The sequence below is a fragment of the Dendronephthya gigantea genome, unplaced genomic scaffold (assembly GCF_004324835.1).
Source record: "Dendronephthya gigantea isolate DGI-Jeju-01 unplaced genomic scaffold, DenGig_1.0 000045F, whole genome shotgun sequence".
Classification (NCBI taxonomy): domain Eukaryota; kingdom Metazoa; phylum Cnidaria; class Anthozoa; order Malacalcyonacea; family Nephtheidae; genus Dendronephthya; species Dendronephthya gigantea.
In genome coordinates, this window is record NW_021163055.1 from 1,616,544 (window position 1) to 1,636,746 (window position 20,203).

The 20,203-nt window shown below is 35.0% G+C and overlaps 5 protein-coding genes and 1 long non-coding RNA gene across 12 annotated transcripts; 4 read left to right on the forward strand and 2 right to left on the reverse strand.

The window, feature by feature from the left end:
* The first annotated feature begins 1,112 nt into the window (after nt 1-1,112).
* Nucleotides 1,113-4,183, forward strand: LOC114527505 (transcription factor E2F6-like). The gene is made up of 6 exons (XM_028549186.1): nt 1,113-1,571; nt 1,645-1,756; nt 2,649-2,865; nt 2,944-3,123; nt 3,251-3,368; nt 3,460-4,183. The coding sequence occupies exons 1-6, from the start codon at nt 1,344-1,346 to the stop codon at nt 3,856-3,858; spliced, it is 1,254 nt and encodes a 417-aa protein (XP_028404987.1). The 5' UTR covers nt 1,113-1,343; the 3' UTR covers nt 3,859-4,183.
* A 560-nt stretch (nt 4,184-4,743) lies between these two features.
* LOC114527504 lies at nt 4,744-6,990 on the reverse strand. Of its 2 annotated transcripts, XM_028549185.1 has the most exons (2): nt 5,470-6,990; nt 4,744-5,154 (listed from the first exon to the last, which is right to left on the reverse strand). In XM_028549185.1, exons 1-2 carry the CDS (start codon nt 6,911-6,913, stop codon nt 4,829-4,831), a joined length of 1,770 nt encoding a protein of 589 aa, XP_028404986.1. In that variant the 5' UTR covers nt 6,914-6,990; the 3' UTR covers nt 4,744-4,828. The 2 variants fall into 2 exon arrangements, with proteins under 2 accessions (XP_028404986.1, XP_028404985.1); XM_028549184.1 differs by having other exon boundaries at nt 4,744-6,990.
* A 240-nt stretch (nt 6,991-7,230) lies between these two features.
* On the forward strand, nt 7,231-8,410 carry LOC114527511. Its single transcript, XR_003687426.1, has 3 exons — nt 7,231-7,495; nt 8,067-8,125; nt 8,320-8,410. It is a non-coding gene; the product is annotated as an uncharacterized LOC114527511 (long non-coding RNA).
* On the reverse strand, nt 8,237-12,524 carry LOC114527509 (rRNA-processing protein EFG1-like). The gene is made up of 8 exons (XM_028549190.1): nt 12,444-12,524; nt 10,189-10,367; nt 9,966-10,104; nt 9,617-9,686; nt 9,475-9,532; nt 9,272-9,350; nt 9,028-9,168; nt 8,237-8,910 (listed from the first exon to the last, which is right to left on the reverse strand). Exons 2-8 carry the CDS (start codon nt 10,282-10,284, stop codon nt 8,831-8,833), a joined length of 663 nt encoding a protein of 220 aa, XP_028404991.1. The 5' UTR covers nt 10,285-10,367; nt 12,444-12,524; the 3' UTR covers nt 8,237-8,830.
* On the forward strand, nt 8,435-17,329 carry LOC114527500. Of its 6 annotated transcripts, none has more exons than XM_028549174.1 (20): nt 8,435-8,488; nt 8,584-8,607; nt 9,173-9,263; nt 9,531-9,629; nt 10,433-10,567; nt 13,025-13,174; nt 13,241-13,407; nt 13,639-13,669; nt 13,759-13,882; nt 14,013-14,163; nt 14,230-14,399; nt 14,508-14,690; nt 14,767-15,130; nt 15,233-15,441; nt 15,539-15,726; nt 15,801-15,991; nt 16,066-16,172; nt 16,260-16,508; nt 16,590-16,690; nt 16,789-17,329. In XM_028549174.1, the coding sequence occupies exons 5-20, from the start codon at nt 10,535-10,537 to the stop codon at nt 17,155-17,157; spliced, it is 2,787 nt and encodes a 928-aa protein (XP_028404975.1). In that variant the 5' UTR covers nt 8,435-8,488; nt 8,584-8,607; nt 9,173-9,263; nt 9,531-9,629; nt 10,433-10,534; the 3' UTR covers nt 17,158-17,329. The 6 variants fall into 6 exon arrangements, with proteins under 6 accessions (XP_028404975.1, XP_028404977.1, XP_028404978.1 ...); XM_028549176.1 differs by having other exon boundaries at nt 9,173-9,256; XM_028549177.1 differs by lacking the exon at nt 9,531-9,629.
* A 105-nt stretch (nt 17,330-17,434) lies between these two features.
* LOC114527506 (cathepsin B-like) lies at nt 17,435-20,199 on the forward strand. Its single transcript, XM_028549187.1, has 9 exons — nt 17,435-17,744; nt 18,002-18,123; nt 18,374-18,489; nt 18,563-18,591; nt 19,141-19,305; nt 19,375-19,527; nt 19,651-19,738; nt 19,840-19,880; nt 20,021-20,199. Exons 1-9 carry the CDS (start codon nt 17,519-17,521, stop codon nt 20,098-20,100), a joined length of 1,020 nt encoding a protein of 339 aa, XP_028404988.1. The 5' UTR covers nt 17,435-17,518; the 3' UTR covers nt 20,101-20,199.
* The last annotated feature ends 4 nt before the right edge of the window (nt 20,200-20,203 follow it).

The window sequence follows — 20,203 nt, forward strand, 5'->3', positions numbered from 1 at the left end:
TTACAAACTGTAAGGACATGCAGTTCTTTTGATAGAGCATGAATGAAGCTGAACGTTGAAATGTTTGCAATATATTGACATTGTCCATGTTGAAAAGTAGAAAAGCATCTCTTTTAGTAAAATACTGTTCTAGTAAAGTCAAATAGAATATGAGAATCCCATATTGGCTGTCCTCACAAAGTTTGAGCAGTGGACCAGCATCTTTTATGATATAAGCCCCAGAATCCTGATACATAACTATCTCACTATCATTCATATTTTCAACAAGTGTCTTCAATATGATATAAGGTTTCCACAACCAATATCCACGACCTCGTGATTGCTCTAAAATTATTCTATGACTTTTCTTGAATCCAGCACTCACTGAATTTAAATCGTGTATTTTAGTTTTATCAAAACCACCTGGGTAAATAGCACTGAGTACAGCTTTCAACTTTGACTGCTCACAACAATTATCAGCAAAAGTTATAAAATGTTTTGTAACTTTAATGTCCTTTGATTCAGTCATGTTGTATAAACTGATAAAATCATGAATTTTATTTGACATTTTTCTCTCCGAGTTCCAGATCAACAATGATCTTTTCAAATGGGAGGCACTAGCTCCTTGGTAGAATTTCCACAGCGTGTCATTTGTAGTAAAAGGTAGAAAAACTCTCAAGCCATTGAGCATTTTCTTTGCGATATTATGAAGCTGATTGCATCTGTAGTTGTCATTTGTAGTTGCAAAGGTTGGTTTGGAATAGATATAATAGTTTAACAACTGTATACGATTAGTCATCGTGTGATAAAGGATGATAAATGTAGACATTAAAATCAATAAACCAAAACAATATTGCTTACGAGTCGTCGCCATTAAATGCATAGTTCATGACAATTATAATCAATATAAAACATGAATAAGATGGCATCCAATTCAAGGTGTAACTTTTCACGCCAAGGATTGTAGTAACGTACAAAAAAAATAAACTTTTATCATCTCTACGTAAAGTTAAAAATTTTCCAGATATTTCGTATTAAAGGTATTTTCATCCAAGTTAATAGTGGTCACGTGATCCCATTCTGAGCGCGAAAATTGAATTCCCGCGAATTTTAATGTTGCAATTTCACTGGAAGCCAAACAAACTCTCTGCTGCGCCCAAGAAGAAATAAACCAAAACAAATAACAATCTCTTCCAATCTTGGGTTTTAACGGTGAATATTCTTGACAATTTCGAATAAATACGTAGTTTGCGCTACAAGCAATCGAAAGCTATTAATTTCGATTGAAATTGGTACTTTAGTGGCCCAATCTTTCAAACTGAAAAGTACAGTTTAGGGAATTGTGGAAGATCAAACATTACAATATGGCTTCAGTTAGTAACCAAACTTCACAGCTCGTTACTGTTGGCAATCGAGGAAAATTCAACGTGAAATCTCGAAGAAACATAAATGATGCATCGACAAATTCTTTAATTCAACAATCAGCTAAAAGAAGAAAATGTTTGGATGGCAATAAAACACACGATACCCTTGACCGAACTCCTGATGTGAATCATGGCTGCTCTCGTCCAAACATTTTACTGCCACCTCAGGTATATAATATACAATAAATGAAAGGACAAGTATATTAATATCAAAATCAATGTAAAATTTCCAACATTTTAGGCCAAACGAAGACTAAATTGGGAGTCAAAAGACGTAATAACTAACTCAACATTCAAGCCACCAAATTCAAAGCGAAAGTCGCGAGTAAAGACAAAAGATTGCTCTTTAAAAGGTATTTTCTGAAAGCTGTTGCCTAACTCGCTTTTGTAGCTTGAATTTAGTTTAATAATTACTATATGGTACAACGTAGTTTCCTTGGGTCGAAAAGCTTTTTTGTCTATGCAGATTTTTAGGATTACCACGTTTGTTAAGAAATTATTCAAAGACGCTGCCACGCTGCTCCTTGGTTATTTTTTAAATCATTTCTGTCTGACAAAAAAGTTTGAAAAGTAACAGTTTTGCTCACAATATCTGCACAATATATTCTAGGTTTTTAATTCATTTAAGTTGATAATATTGTTGCGAAAGACCCCAGCACTAGCATCGGCATGCAGTGATCTGTGATCAACATGTTGCCTTCCGCAATGATGTGAAACGAAGCACATTTCTTTACATTTACAGTTCTTTAGTATTTCAAACATGCTTTAAAACATGTATTTAAAAATGACCAGTGTTTAAAGCCACTGCTTAAAGTTAGTTGCCGATACTCGATACAGCTCTTTGGGAATTATTGATGGCGAATAATTTTGGGGGGTTTTAAAATGCCCTTTTTTAATTTGGGCAATGTAAATATACTTTGGCTTTTCGGCTGATATGAGACTAGACTATGGCTTTGCAGAAAGAAGATCAACTAAAGGCTTGTGTGCAGTTAAAAATATTCTGTAGCAACAGTCATAACAAGCTGTGATTACACAAGAAATAACCTAGCATGTTGAACAACAGTTCACAGTTACAACCCTGAACCTTGGGTGTGAATTTATACAAGAGGTTAAATCTGCCTGGAATTGCTGTGGTGTCAGTTGAGCTAAAAGTTATGATATAAGATCCAACATGGTCTTTATGGCTACAGCTATTCAGGTCTAACTAGAGGTTTTTTGGTGAAAAGTGTTGTTTGTTTTTCTCAGTAAAATCACCAATTGAGAAAACTCGATATGACACATCTCTTGGACTTCTTACTAAGAAATTTGTTGGCCTCATTCGTGGTTCGTCCTCTGGGATCTTAGATCTTAATGAGGCTGCTGAGCTGCTGGCAGTTCAGAAGCGTCGTATTTATGACATAACAAATGTTTTGGAGGGAATTGGACTTATTCAAAAAAAATCAAAAAACAACATCCAGTGGAGGTAAGTCAAAGGTAAATTAGTTGTTGTATTTTAGGTGTTATACATGGGCAGGGATTTAAAAATGTCTTTTATTTTAAGGGGGTGCCGGAGTGCACTTTTGCATATGAGTGATGGTGAGAACAATGATCACGAGATCTCGCCATTGATTGTGGACCTTCACACAGATGTTGCTGATCTTGAGGCAAAAGAGAACAGATTGGATGATCTTATTTCAGCTTGTCAACAAGACTTCCAGAAACTTACTCAGCCTTGCAATAAATATCCTTCTTATAATCCATTTCTGAGAGCAAACACATAAGGTGTTCAACCTACTGATTTTATTCAGTCCTTATATATAGGAATAGTTTGAAGTAGAATTCTGTTCTTTTCCTTGACTATTCAATACATTTGCATACGTCACATACAAAGATTTTCGCAGTATAAATCAGTTCAATAATCAGACATTAATTGCAATCAGTGCACCCCAAAAAACATGGCTTGAAGTGCCAGATCCAGAAACAGAGGTAAGTTGCATGATTTTGAAAGTAATATTGATTATGGTGTTCTTACTGCTGAGTCTTATTCAGTCAATTTCTTCATTTTATCTCATCTTAGACCATTCAGTTATCTTTGAGAAGTACTAATGGTCCGATAAATGCCTTTCTCTGTCCTGATGATCAACCATCTCCTGATGATCAATCATCTCCTGTGAAGTCAGAATCAGGAAGCTCAACAAGTGATTGCCTTGGAACAAGTGAAGATGAAAGTGTTTCAAACAATGAAACTGTAGACCCTGTCATGTTACCAGTTTACCAAATGCCAGGTGTCAGCTTTCAACAAGAATTAGGAAGTGATTTTGAAAACATTTTAGAAACAGATGAAGAGACGTTGATATCATTTTCACCATTTCATGAGCAGGATAGTGACTATTTTTACAGTCTTACTGAAGAAGAAGGAGTGATGGATTTGTATGATATGTATGATTTAAAGCCATCTTTTCCTCTGGATTTTTAATCTACATGAGCTGAAAATTGATTGTGTAAAGTAACTTATATGTAAACCAGTCTGTGTCCATTGACCAATTCTCTGTTTTTACGCCTAAATGTGTGTTGGTTGAATGTAAAGTTTGGCAAAATAAAACACTGACTAGAGTATGAAGTTTGGAACATATATGTTTGAAATACAGACGAAACCTTAATTAATTCTAATACCTGCATTGTGTAATATAATCTATAGCATAAAATGTAAAAATAAACTTAAGAATTTAGTTTGGGAGCTGGTTTGACGATCTTATGATGGTCTTGCTGTTAATGAACTGTACTTTGGAACGAGAGATGTGAGGGAAAATCAATTGGTAAATATATTTATTGCACTTGAGATTTCTATAATTGATTTCTTAATTCGTATTGTTTCTCATAGTTCATGATTTGTTTGATAAAGACGTCCTAACTCCAATATTCAATCAACTAGTTTCACTTTCGCAGCCTACGCCCATATCATTTTCAGAAGTTGCGAGACGCCATTTAAAAACATTTACCCCTTATTGAGAGGTTCCAATATAACCAAGGAGCAGCGTCTAACAGACTAACACTTCACACAAATGCGGTATAATAACTGCCTAAAATACACAAAACACCTCTACGTTTCGACCTAAGGGCCTTCATCATATTGACCATATTAACTCTTGGTCCTTCGCTCAAGTTCAAAACGTCCAAAAGTATATTTGAAAGTGAAACGTATTTATATTCCTAACATAAAAACGTTAAAAGGGAAATTTCGTTAACGTGTTCACAATTAAATATATGCAAACTCTTCATAAAATATCATTTCACTTTTGGAATTTTATATTATTTACTGAAAAGTCAATTAAAATAAGAAAAATATGGTTTCAACTTTCAAGACTTATATCTCGTTACTCTAAATCTTTTTATCACTATATATTATTGCCTTTATGAAGATGATTATATTGACTTAAGTGACTATTTCATTGTAAAGAAGACCTCTTATTCAAAAGTGTGTCAGTTTCTGGTGACTGGATCTCTGCTTCTGGTAAGCTATCTTCCAGTGAACTTTTCTCAATATCTTGTGTTGTGCGATCAGCCTCAGGTAGACTACCATATCTTCCAACTTTCTCAAATCTTTCTTCCGAGAAATCTTCCCCAGCGTCTTCACCATCATCTGACGTAGAACTGAGGTTGTTATTTAACAACTTCATACACTCTTCAGTGAAGTTATCGCTAACTTTCAGTGTACCTGGTTCGTCATTTCCAGGGATTCCAACCGAAACGGCACTGTTCGATTTTAACATCTCTGAAGAAATAATGCTCAATCGTTGAGGCTCATTTTCTCGGAGTTTTACTTCAACAAAAGGCAGGGATTTTCTGGACTTCTCAGAATTCTTTGGTTTCTCTGAGTTCTCAGAATTCTTAGGATCGTTCCACATAAATAAATTGGTGTTCATAAAGGGTGTGGCATCTTGTTCACCGAAATGTGACATAGGGCGATCACTACCATCGTGTTTTCTCATATAGTTGTTTCGTCTTCTGAGATAATGTATAAGAGCGATAACACTTATTATGGCTATGAGCGCAGCTAGAGTACATGAAACAATTATTGGAACTTTACTTGAAGATTCTTCTTGTGGTTTTTCCTGCGCTGCAACAAAATTTGTGTCGTTTGCATTCCTTGATGGACTTTGGATTGTTCCTGGTTCACTTCTCTTGGTAAAATTTCTATTAACATTAGTTTGTTGTAAGTTTGTTGTTGTTGGACTGGGATAGGGATAACCAAGTATTTTATATGAAAATTTCATTCTCCACTTTGGATTGTTAGTTTTAGACTTGTATTTAATTTTCAGAAATCCATTAGTTGACGTAATCACTCTGCTCTCGTTCTTGCAATATTTCTCCACAAGTGTTCCTTCTTCGTTACCATAGTGAATTATAATCACGTCAGCGACACATTTGGTGCGAAATATTTTAGTGTTATTACTTAAGAAGTAATCCAGGCTTAGTTCTATTGTGTCGTTTTTTTTAGGAGCTGTTATTATCCAACCATAACGATATATATTTGAATAACCAATCTTTGGTTGTACAATTTGCTCTGATGTTGCGTTCAGCGTCCTAACAGCGAAAGCGTTCACGTGTATCTTAAATTCAATATCCGAAGTAGTTGCATTGGAATGATAATGCATCCACATGGTTCCTCCTTCAAGGATGTGAGTGGAGACTCCGCTTGAATGGCCACAAAATGCTTCTTCGAGGTTTTCTTCACTGGTCGGATTTAGTTTCCCGCTATATAATTCCAACAATCCATTTTTACAAAGTAACTTAAAGTGTGAAAATTTTAGCTGAAGTTTTCTCGCATGTTTGGATTCAATTCTCCAAAGACAATTTAGCTCTTCTATGTTTTGCCTCGGGATGGGTGGCGTAATTAATGATGCATCCTGAGCTATCATTCCCCCGCAATTATAAGGACAACCATAGAGTTGAACACTAAAACATGCTTGCGCAGAATAACCAGTTGGGTATATTCTAATACGACGCAGTACGATCCTAGAGTCCAACGTATTATTTTGCACATGAAGTGCGTCCATATTGCCAGGAAATTCATTTAAATAGAACCAAACATCACCATTATAGCTGTATTTTATCCTGAAGTTCTTGACGTAACCATTACCGTGACCTCGTGTTTCGACGCGTGTTAATTGTACGAAATTTTTCATCGCCATTTCGACGAATATTTCAACGTACTTGTTTTTATCTGACACCTGCGACACGCACAACGCTGACGTCTTTGTCGTGTGAACACCAGAATATCTTATATCACGATGATTTACAAGAGAATAAGAACATCTCTTGCATTGACGAGTTCTCTTTGATAAACCTGGGCATTGTTCAGGATTTAACGTTTTACCATCCCGCGCGTCAAGGCACGTTCTGAATCGCGTATGTTGTGTGTCTTCATGAGAACAAGCGCTCCAACTACTCCAGCTTGACCAGGCATTCTGACTGAACGCGAAATGTTGAGTAGTTAGAAAGAACAGAGTAATTCTTATGGCCAAGATCATGATGCTAAAGCGAATTAGCAGAGCGATATCTTCCAATATTAGTATCTATGAGACGAACCTCCAAACATGCACGTCATATATGTATTGCACCCAAGTGAGACAAGTCAGGCTTCGAGACACTTATTGATTAACCTGGCACTTAACCTATCGTCAAGTTCCTGTCACACAGCTTGGGCTGATTAAAGACTAACCTTTGAGGTTAATAGCTATTATTAATTTATTTGTTTTTGATTTATCTTGGGTTCCATGCCGGGAGCATTAATAATATTTACACCCGACAAACACTTTTGGCATCATTTCAAACACAATATTTCCGATTGCTATTTGGCACGCATGCTTATATTCCACGAGAGTATTTTTAATGCAATATGTCTTTAGTAGTTTTGCGACAATCTTTATATTTTACCTAAAATCTCTGTCGAAAAATAAAACATTTTTAAAATCCAAAATCCTGAAAAAATCCTTGGATGGTCTCAGAAGGGTCCTCAGGTGAAGGATTATCTGGTGTTAAAGTCGTATTTCCTATGGTATATATCTGCTTTGAAGGAGAATTAACCAGCCGTGCATGGGAAACAGCAGATGGTAATGTCTATTAATAACGATTACTTTTATCCCAGCATTTTGCTCCCTGATATCAGACTTTATTAATTATCATTTAATACGTCAAGATAATCAGATCATCATGTCTTTTCTAGTCGTTCCCTCACACCATCGCTGAGTGTTTTTCCAAATCAGAAACAATACAATTGAGTTATTTGAATAAGAAGTGCCCACTTAGACCCTAATATGAAGAATGTCATAGTTTTCAAAAACAAACATTGAGTATTCAAGTTCTAAGACTAAGCAACGATTCGTTTAGTTTTAATTAAGCCAGCGTCACTCTTTTTTATTGATATAGCTGTTAGTACTTTCTACATACATGTGACCTAGCTCTACCACTATTGGCAATACGAATCTTTTCGCAACGAAACCAACTAAACCTTGTTTCCATTTAGCATTGCGAGTTTTTACGTAAAATTATGTAATTTGATAATTCTCATTCATTTGAATAAGTGAGTGAGTGAGTGAGAGAAATCCAATATTAATTTTACAACGTAACCACCGAACCGAACTACCGTGCAAATGTATGAATGTAGTGAATTTGCTGTTTCAGGGTTGAAAAAATGACATACTGACTGAGATATTTTACATCAGGAGGAAAGTGTGGATCAGGTAAACTACCTTTTTGTCTACCTTCAAACTTAGCCTACAAATGATATAATTTTAATGATTTTAATTTATTGGATTGTTGTTTTAACCACAACGAGTCAGTTTATGTTTGTGTTATGCTATACTGTATCAATACACATGCTGTTAGTTGCTTGGGATATTAATTTCAGTCGTAAGTTGTAATGCATGGTTCACAGATGACATATGAGAGGTCTTATCAATAGGGTGATATACAACTGGACTGGGTACTTATCAATGGGATGATATACAACTGGAGTGTGAACATGTCAATGGGGTGATATACAACTGGAGTGTGAACTTATCAATTGAGGACATATACAACTGGAGTGTGATTCTATCAGTAAGGTAGGTCTTCTACAAATGGAGTGTGAACTTCTAAGTAAAGATGGTTCCATTAACCATGCTTTGCCTGTCTGGTTAAAGTGTGGTTTGTTTTTTAGGTCATGCATGAAAACAACCGCAAGGTAGGTGTTACTCAACTGTAATGCGAAACTGTAACTGGAAAGGACACTTTCTATTTTTTAATTAATAACTCAAATAAAAATATATCCACCGAAAGCAGCAAATTAATATTATTTTTACATCTGTTATTCCATACCACTTTACCAGGAGGTGATATAACTGGTTGTTTGGTTGAGTTACTGTATCACTAGTGAGTTCATAATGGCCACAAGTTTTAGAAATACATCAGTGACTATTAGTTTGTCTGTTGGATGTGTCAGTGAAGAAGTCATCCTCTTGAAAATTACAAGTTGAGATCTTCAAATCTAAAGAAAATGTAATCATATTTGATATTTCTTATGGACAAAATGTTCATTGACAAAAAATTTCAAAACATTTTTGTCTGAAATACTCAAAATGTGATTGTCCAATGTTTAACACACCTTCTTTTGAATGTTTATCCATAATTCTTTTGATATTTTTAACTTTTGTTTTATCTTTACTGTCACTACTGCATTGGCTAAAATTTGCCTGTGGCAATTGACCAGAATCTACTTTTTCATTAATGCATCTGTGTAATTGTTCTAGTCAAAGAAATTTTGATATCAGTTCAATGTCACATTTTGGTGACGTCTTCCAGTAATCGCATCATTGATCAGAATAAGAAGCAAGGTAAATGGTATGTACCTTGTTCTTCAATCACAGTTTGATTTATGTAAGGCTGAGCAGGAAATAAAGACACATATTTTCTATCACTTGGAAAGTACTAAATATGAAACATTGCAAAATGTTAACAGGAGATTCACAAATTACTTGGTTTTATGTGGGTGATGTGAAAAATTTGTAATCAACATTATGTTGGTGTCTTTAGATGATTAACATTTCAATACCTGTACATAATTAATATCTCTCAAGATTTTATTTAAAATTCTCTGTAACTCCTCAGTTCTGTGAAGAAATGCACAATAGAATGAGTAAAGTTGGAAACACCAATCAGAGTTTGTTATTAACAAAAATTATGATGGGTTCTACCTCTGAGAATTTGGTGAGTCACGAAGTTCTTTCACAACCGAACGATGTTGTCTCCAAAGTTTTCGTTTCTCTTAAAGTGGATTAGGGGTATTAAAAGTTTGCAATTATAACAAGCTAGCATCTTGCCAAACAGAGCATATAAATGTATAACAATAGGACAATTCGGATTTAGGAACTAAGCTGGTATAAAGTAGGATACAGACCAACCTATCCTAGTTTTCTCTTGCCATCAAGGCATACCAACTCTAGTATTATCATATTGGCAAAGTCCATGAGTGACTTGGGTGTTACTGTGTCAGGTAACAATTTAACAAATTTAGATAGAACCAGCTTACTTCTTTATACCTACCAAAAAACTTCACCATTTTATATTTCTTAATCATTTTAGTTTGAGATTCGTTTTTATATTGTTGTTGTTCTTCCAGTTTACTTTGCATGAATTTTAACATTCTCTCTTGTGAAACTCTAACATCTGCGGCTATATCTGGCTACATGAAGTCACGGAATAGTGTTAGAAATCGCTTTCAAAACCGTAGTAATATTTTCTACTAGTATATTACGCATCTTCTTACTTTATTTAGCAGTCGTTTGATGCTTCTAATCCGCTGTTTAATAGATTTTGATGACTTTTTTTTAACCATCACTCTTTTGTCTCGCTGAGGAGCCATTTTGAATTTCTTTTAAGATGAGAGAAACGTCATGTAATACACTATGTAAAGTCGCTGCCAATTTGGAGTTGACCGCGCGGGAACTAGGATTGAAATGATATAGTCATTGGTTATATGGTTATAGTCTCCTATATCTGTTTTTTATTAGTATAAAAGGAGTAATGATGCTGAAGAAAGCAACTGAACCACAATCAATGGAGGTACCATGTTGGCACAGCTTCTGGTCATTCCTTATTAAACCTATGCGGCAATGCCTATTCAAATATCATCAGGAGAACAACATGTAAGAAAGATTATGATTATCAACCACTAGTTGTAACAAAAACTGGCTCGCAAAATAAACGCTATTTTGCATCATATTAGACAGTACCATACAGTACTACACAGTACCATATAGTATTATACAGTACCATACAATACCATACAGTACTATACAGTATCATACAATACTTTACAGTATCATACAATACCATACAGTATCATACAGTACTATATAGTATCATACAGTATCATACAATATCATATAGTATCATACAATATCATACAGTACCATACAGTACCATACAGTATCATACAGAGTATCATAAAGTTTCATACAGTATCATACAATATCATACAGAGGATCATACAGTATCATACAGTATTATACAATATCATACAATATCATACAGTATCATACAATATCATACAATACCATGCAGTAGCATACAATATACAATATCATACAGTATCATACAGTACCATACAATATCATACAGTATCATACAGTACCATACAGTATCATACAGTATCATACAGTACAATACAGTATCATACAATATCATACAGTATCATACAGTATCATACAATATCATACAGTATCATACAGTACCATACAGTACCATACAGTATCATACAGAGTATCATAAAGTTTCATACAGTATCATACAATATCATACAGAGGATCATACAGTATCATACAGTATTATACATTATATAATAACGTAAAGAATTCAAGCAATTTCATTGGTCGAGAGCCATGATCTATAAGAGGACAGACGCACGCAATGACGTCACAGCAATTTTCTTGTTTTTAAATTGCAAACAAATAATTCAATTAATTTTGGATTTTTTTCAGTTTTATTATATAAAACAAATAGATTACAATGAACCGTTGTCTGTTCAGTTATAGATACACGGTATGACGCCATATGTGATAAGAACAAAAGAGTGACCACTCGCCCCGGCGGCTCGTGGCCACTTTTTTTGTTCTTATCACATATGACGTCATACCGTGTATCTATAACTGAACAGACAACGGTTCATTGTAATCTATTTGTTAAATATCATACAATATCATACAGTATCATACAATATCATACAATATCATGCAGTAGCATACAATATACAATATCATACAGTACCATACAATATCATACAGTATCATACAGTACCATACAGTATCATACAGTATCATACAGTACAATACAGTATCATACAGTATCATACAATATCATACAGTATCATACAGTATCATACAATATCATACAGTATCATACAGTACCATACAGTATCATCAGTACCATACAGTACCATACAATATCATAGAGTACCATACAGTATCATACAGTATCATACAGTACCATACAGTACAATACAGTATCATGCACTATCATACAGTATCATATGGTACCATACAGTACCATACAATATCATAGAGTACCATACAGTACCATACAGTATCATACAGTATCATACAGTACCATGCAGTATCATACAGTATCATACAGTATCATACAGTATCATACAGTATCATACAGTACCATACAGTATCATACAGTATCATACAGTATCATACAGTATCATACAGTATCATACAGTACCATACAGTACCATACAGTATCATACAGTACCATACAGTACCATACAGTACCATACAGTATCATACAGTACCATACAGTACCATACAGTACCATACAGTACCATACAGTACTATAAAACTTGATGAGGTTTCCACCAAAATGCAGATTTAACTGTTTTCAGGTTTCATTACTTATTCTTGGATATCCAAATACACATTTGAAAATCGCTTGTTCTTGATGATCAGTGTCTAACTTTACATATTCTACACATAATTTTGTCGAAATATCTCTCCCTCTCAAAGTCTAAAAGTAACCTACCGTTTTTCTGAACTAACGTACATAGACAAATTGTGCTGGGTGAATGAACGCCATTTGTTACAGTAAATTTTTTAGTTTTTTACAAGCAGCGAGGTTTGAAATACGAAACCAACGTGTTTGCCCGGCTTCAGTTGCCTAACACTTGTAATATTATACTAGAACCTTACCAGACATCTGAGGATAAACATTTAATTTGTCAAGAAAATACTTGCTCATAAAATGTATTTCTGGCTGCTTTAAAAAAAATTATGGACTAAACGCGTGTTCTTTATGAGATAACGCGCTGAACTACAAGTAAGCGGTTTCTCATTGCAAAATTTTGAATGAAACAGAACCGGCCATGGTTGAAATACGAGCCTAATGTCGGTTACAAACTGGTTCAAAACTTCAAATTCAATACAAGGGAATGAAGGAAATGCAAAATATTAGGAAATTAAAATGATATGTGTTCAGGATGAGATATTTATTCTATTTTCCTTGTTACAGGTAATTTGAGGATATATAACTGCATGTATGTATTTCGCCAGGATAATTTCAGTCGACGGTATCATGTTTTGACTAGAAACATTTTTATTTTGCAGAGTTTCAGTCTGTCCTTATTTTCTCATGGAACATCTCGCATCTCCAAATCTCCAAATCTCATCTTGCACATGGCCTTATTGAACTTTATCCTCGGTTCCGTTGTGTGGTTTGCGGTTGGCTACACGATGGCTTTTGGTGAGTCACAGAAGGTACGTCTCTGCCTGTATCTTTGATCCCGTATATCATATTAAAAATTCTTTCTATTTTACACACAGGGTGTGATCGGCTCCATGAACCACGCTCTTTTGTTTGACTTAAATGAAGGTGGAATGTATGGTAGTGAAAATAAAACAATGTGTACTGCACCAAGTGCTGGTAATAACGTGGTGATGTTTGAAATGACATTTGCAATATTAGGACCTGCAATGGTATTAATTACATGGTAATGATTGTAAAGTTCATTCACAACAGAATCTCCGAACAAAATTTATCGATTTTATTTTTGCCTGTTATTTTACTATTTTATTATTTTACTATTGTTCCTGCGGTGTCAGGTCGTTAAAATACGTTCGTTATGGTTGTCAAAACAAAGTATACCATAAACATGGATAATCCAGAAATATACTGAATCTTGCAAGATGTGTCATATAACATATAATCTCTGTTACTATAGGTCGGAGTACATTAAACCATCAGGAGCAATGGTAACTGTATTATTCCACAGTTGATACTATGAAGTTATCATGTTCTGTATTCGCTCACTCAGTTTTGTGGATTTCTTTTTAATTTCAAGCTTCTTATGATTCTGTGGCCATTATTCATTTATTACCCACTGGCTCATTGGATACGAGGCAATGGTTGGTTATCCAATACCGTCATTGATATTGCCGGAGGTTTGACGTTGTATACCACAGCAGGTAGGCTCAGTGTTTTGACAGCTTTAACTTCCTTTGATAACAGAACAAAAAACATTCAAATTTCTATACAATTAAGTTGTTGCTATTAAAAAAAGACGGAAGAAATGTTGATATCGTTTCTTCATTTAAGGTGCTTCGCATTTTCTTCTGACCATTATAACAAAACGGAAGTATCCAAATTTGGAGAAGTTTTCTCTGGTGGATCAGTACCTAGAAGAAAAAACCAAATCTAGGAATTTCATCTTTGTATTTCTTGGAAGTTTACTTACAACAACGGGATGGTAAGTGGTGCTGAAATTCGAGTTATGGTCTACGCATTTTGAACAAAAAGTTTTTTCCTCACACAGGTTTTGTCTGAATATTGGATCAGAGAAGGCTGTTGATAATAGTTTGGTCCTCTTAAACACTCATCTTACTGCGATTTCTTCAGCTGCGTCATGGGTCATGATTGGTTTTATCTACACGGGTCAATCATCAGTCGTTGATCTTCTTTACGGTCTGATGGCAGGTTTAGCAGGTTATTTCTATTTTCTAAAATGAAGTATAATTTTTCGTGAATTAATCTAAATGACGAGGATCGCGAAGAGAGAACAGAGACGTTTAATTTTCCTTTTATTTGTTCCAGGTTCGTCCTCGTACTGTGGGCTCGTGGAACCGTGGAGCTCAGCGCTTATTGGCTGCGTTATTGGTTTACTATCTCACGGGACATTTATTCTAGTGAAAAAACACGTGACTTTATGTTTCAGAGAAAATTGCGTGGATGGAACTTTTGTATTTGGTATTCCAGGAATGATCGGTGGCATTGCGGGTATGTGTAATTTCCCTGTCATTTGCACGACCATATTGATAGTCTCATTAATCACGCAACATCTCGTCTTTTTTAGCTGGTTTGTTTTCAAAAAGATATAATGCTCAAGAAATGATTGGTTTGAACGGAGCTTTTTATTCCAATCCAATTCAGCTTCCTTATCAATTTCTTGGCATTGTTGTAGTGATTTCTTGGTCTTCCCTGTGGACTTTAATTTTAGTTAATTTCATTCACTCGACGGTGGGATTGTTCATTCTTGGATGTCCTGAGGATAAAGAGCGTCATGTCTCCAGAATTCATCTTCTTAACAATAAAGAAAGTTTTCTGAAGAAAGAACTTTTCAAGGCAGCCAAAAATGGAGATTTGCAGCAACTTCAAGAATTGAAAAAAGTATTTGCAGTCGAATTTGGATTGAAAGATTTTCATAAAAAAACAGCGTTGTAAGTTGTACCACATCTAATTTACAAAGAGTCAAAATTTTTAAATGCACGTCGTTTATATTTTTATCCTGTTTTATTTACCCTCTTTTTATACAATTGTAGACATTACACTTCAAAGAACGGTGACTATGTTTGCACACAGTTTCTCTTAAAACAAAGTGATGTTGATATCCACGCTAAAGACAGATATGGAGTGACACCATTATCAGAGGCTGTAAGGAAACATAGAAATGACGTAATTGTCTTATTGTTAGATAATGGTGCCAGTTGGTTGATGGATGGCATTGGAGAGTTATTGTGTTCATATGTTGGTAGGTATACCAATCATGTTGGTTTAACATTAAATGATGGTAAATGAAATCAATGTTAATATTTCTTTACTTGATCACGATCATGGTTTGTTTTTAGAGTCAGGAATGATTGAAGAAGTGCGCAGACTTCATAGTTTAGGAATGGACTTGAACTCGTCAGATTCTCATGGAAGAACAGCCCTGCACGTTGCGGTCAGTCGGGGAAATGGATTAATGGTAGAATGCTTGATCGCTTTCAATGTTCAATTGAACAAAATTGATTGCTTTGGATACCGTCCGTTAAATGTAAGTTTGAATTTTTTATCTCACTGGCCTGTTGGTCGTATGGTCGTTGGAAAATGTGATTATCCCACTTATAGTATGCTGAAATGCATGAGAATAAAGCTATCAGTGAAATATTGATTCGCTATGGAGCATTGAGAGTGACCCAGAAGAACAGTCAACAAGAAATCTGTCAAGAAGCAAGCAATGGAAATTTGAGGGCGATTAAACACATGGTTAATAATGGCGTCAACGTTTCTTACCAGGATGTAGACGGAAAAACTGCGCTGTAAGATTCAGTTCTGAACTCGTCTTTATGGGTTAGTATGCCATCGTATCATGTTATCAAAATATTTTATTTAGACATGTAAGTTGTAAAAGTGGCCAACTTGACGTCGTAAAATTCTTGATAAATCAACCAGGAATAAACGTTAATGCAACAGACAGGAAGAACAACACGCCGTTAACAGGTTTGGATTAAATAGTTGTACATTCATACACACGGATGGAGTTTGGAAGGGTTAACCTAAAACATTTTTGTTTTGTTTTACTGACAGAAGCAGTTGTTAACATGCATAACGATGTTGCTGAATACCTTCAGTTACATGGAGGCGAAATAGAAGAACAACGTATGATGCATTTAATATGCAAGGCAGTTAAGAACCAAGATAAACGTTTAGTTAAACACTTATTACAGTGGTTCCATGGTTCGAAAGTTACTGATCTAGATGGACAATCAGTATGTCATGTGTGTGTTAGAAATGGGGATGTTGATATGCTTGAAACACTACTCAAGGCTGGAATTAGTAAGAGAAAACAGTCGATGATGATTTGCCTAAAAATAAAAATTCATATTCACTTTTAGTTCTTTTTTTCATCCGTGTTAGGCTTCAGAGAGGTGGATTTCTTTGGGAACACCCCGTTGGCGTTGGCACTTCAAATAAAATGTGACCGTTCAATGATAAAAATTCTAGCAGAGATTGAAGAGGTAGACTCAGTCGTTCCTTAAGTTCGTTTCAACTTGTTACAATATTAGCTTGATAATTTTCAATTTGTTTTGGTCTGAAATAACAGTTTTTTTTTAAGGGCTGGGCAAATAAAGTTCGTGGTCTTCGAGTTAGCGTAAAAATACCACGGATTGAAGTTCCAAGCAAATCAAAGATCCGTCGTAGGCGAACTAGAAGACAAACCCGGGTTGAGGTTGCTAGTGGAGATTTTAGTGATGCAACCATACCAGAATTCACGAAATCTTACCTGCAAGAAGCATGTGATAATCACATGAGGAATTGTATTGAAAATGAAATAAAATGTAATGACAGGATGGAAGATGGGCGTATCGGAGCTACAACTGCAGAGGAAGTTACCTTAGCAGATATTGAATTAATGAACCGCCAGAGAAAATTGAATACATCAAGGATATCAGATATCATCACTGGAGAACCACAATACGTCTAATGTTCCATATTATGTAAAAAAACCAGACAACAGTGCATTATTTTCACGGGAAACGTTTAGATGTGCGAACTTTAGGTCCCATGATCCGTTTTAATGTTTTAATGACGTATCTTAATTAGGCTAATGTAGCAATTAGACGCATTCCATATGGCTATTTTGATCAAGCTAAGGTTCCAAAAGGCCCTGGGGACGAGATTGAAAGCCCCTTGAAATCAGTGCTTGAAATTATTAACCAATCAGATTAAATGATTAAATAAACATGACACTGATAATTTATATAAACATTCCGAAGTCACGAGTTTATCATAAGACTGGTGAATGAAATTGGAAGAGTGTTATCTGAGTTAAGGATATTGTTAAGATGTTCTTGAAAGCTTTTTCGTTTATCTTTTTGACCACAGTATGTTGTTCAGCACACGAACATGTTCCTGTACATTTTCAACCTCTTTCAGAGGAAATTATTAACTACATCAACAGTCTTCAAACTACATGGAAAGCAGGAAAAAATCTCCCAGGAGCTTCAACACCATATCTCAAAGGCTTGCTTGGCACTATATTAAACGATCCTAATGCATTAAAACTTCCAGGTTTGTTTAATGCGTCATTTCACAGATATATATATTGAACTCCCATTCAAACGTCAAGCATATGGTATGAATATTTAACGAAGCTATTTTAAAGGATATAATATAAGTTATATAGCGATATTACTTGCAAGATAAGCATCGAAAAACTAAGTGTTCAGACTTCTGCATTCAAACATAGTTAATATGATTCAACCAGCAGATATTAATTCACCCCAATATTCTCATTTTCATCCGAAATTGGTAATTTCTGTCTTTAGAGTATGTTCACATGACCCAAGAAATGGAAATTCCTGATGAATTTAACAGTATAGATGAGTGGGGAAAGATATGCCCAAGTTTGACAGAGATTCGTGATCAAGGATCTTGTGGAAGTTGCTGGGTATGTCGTGTAAAAATTCGAGAATGCCAGGGGTTTTATATTTTCTTGTTCTGGGATGGTCCAATTTATAGTCTAATGCTGTGTTGGAAATGAGGGAAGTTCTATGCAGTATCAGTATTTGCTTACAATTGGCTTCCTGTAAAGTGCTGGCTTGGTCAGTCAATTCCCCCGACTGCCCAACAGGTCTTGGATAATAGCAGAATAATGAGTACCATAGGAATACTAACCCTTCATTTAACATATAATTAAGGCTTTTGGTGCTGTTGAGGCAATGACAGATCGTATTTGCATTCATTCACAAGGAAAAACAAAAGCTCACTTGTCTGCAGAAGATCTTGCCACCTGCTGTAGCTCTTGTGGAATGGGGTAAATCATTGCCATTTTGTTATGAATTAATATTTTATTTTTTAATTTAAAATTTTTTGTGTATGTTTTTCAGATGTAATGGTGGATATCCGATGGCTGCTTTTGGTAGGTATTGCAGCTTGCAAAAAGAAGATTTGCTCGTTCTGAAAAAACTGTCTGTTAATCCCTAATACTGCATAAGAGAAGAGTTTAAAATGAATGAAGCTATGAAATTAATATAAGTAATTTAGGTTTCCTTCTGTAGTAATAGTCTGGATCAATAAGAGGCAGTCCTTACTTGACCTTTAGGAAGACAAGTTTAAAAGTAATAGAGCTATAGAGTATAAATAAAGTTAGTTTAGTTTAGGTTTCCTCCTGTAGTAACACTGGATCAATAAGAGATGATCCTTATTGGACCTCTAGGATGAACAGTTTAAAACTGATGGAGCTATCCAGTATAAATAAAGTTAGTTTAGTTTAGGTTTCCTCCTGTAGTAACACTGGATCAATAAGAGATGATCCTTATTGGACCTCTAGGATGAACAGTTTAAAACTGATGGAGCTATACAGTATATAATTTAGTTGAGATTTCCTTCTATACAATCAAGTTGTAACTGCATGGTAGAGAAAATTAAATGTAGCTCTATGTATTTTTTGTTGGAATACCGACTAGGGATTACTGGAAACACACAGGAATTGTAACTGGAGGTCAGTACAACAGCAGTGAAGGATGCCAGCCATACAAGATCCCAGCTTGTGATCATCACGTCAAGGGAAAACTTAAACCATGTGGCTCAATCTTGCCAACACCACCATGCAAGAAGGAGTGTATTCCAGGTATGAGAGATTTTTAATATTTAAATTTTGTGTCCTTCAGTCTGCATTGAATGTGTTGTACATCTTCAGGATACAGTATAGCATATGAGGAAGATAAGCACTATGGAAAAACTGCATATTCTGTCATGAGTGCTCCTGAACAAATCCAAACTGAAATCCAAAAAAATGGACCAGTTGAAGCAGCATTCACAGTTTACGCTGATTTCCCTAGTTATAAATCAGGTAATAAATGTGTCTTGCACACCTCACAATTTGAGGCCTAAATTACATAATATAAAATTTCAGTAACTCAAGTGATTTCTAGCCAAGTTTGGTTCATTTCTTTAATAGTTTTGATATCTTAAGGTGTTTATCAGCACAAGGCAGGTGCAGCACTTGGTGGGCATGCAGTGAAGATTCTTGGGTGGGGAGTTGATGATGGAACCCCATATTGGTAAGATTATACTAGATCAACTCAATTTATGTTCAAAAATGCATCACAATAATTTCATGGTAATCATCCCAATAGCAATTCAATGAATTTTATTTCTGTAGGCTTGTTGCCAACTCCTGGAATCCAGACTGGGGGGATAAAGGTATTTATTAAGCTTTTTTCACATAGATCGAAATTCAAATGGTTTAATGCTTTCATGACTAAAATTTATATTGCAAACCAGACCAAATTGAGCACTTGACCCTGTAAATGTTGTGTATTTTTAATGTGATTGGCACTTAGGATTCTTCAAGATTCTTCGTGGGAATGATGAGTGTGGAATTGAGAGTGGTATTGTAGCTGGGATGCCGCTTTATAAATAAAACTCAACACCTTCAACTGGGAACTTTATTATTTGTATTTTGTAATTAGTAACATTCAATTTTCATTTAGTTGGTAAATAAAATTATGATTTTCGAGTAGAAT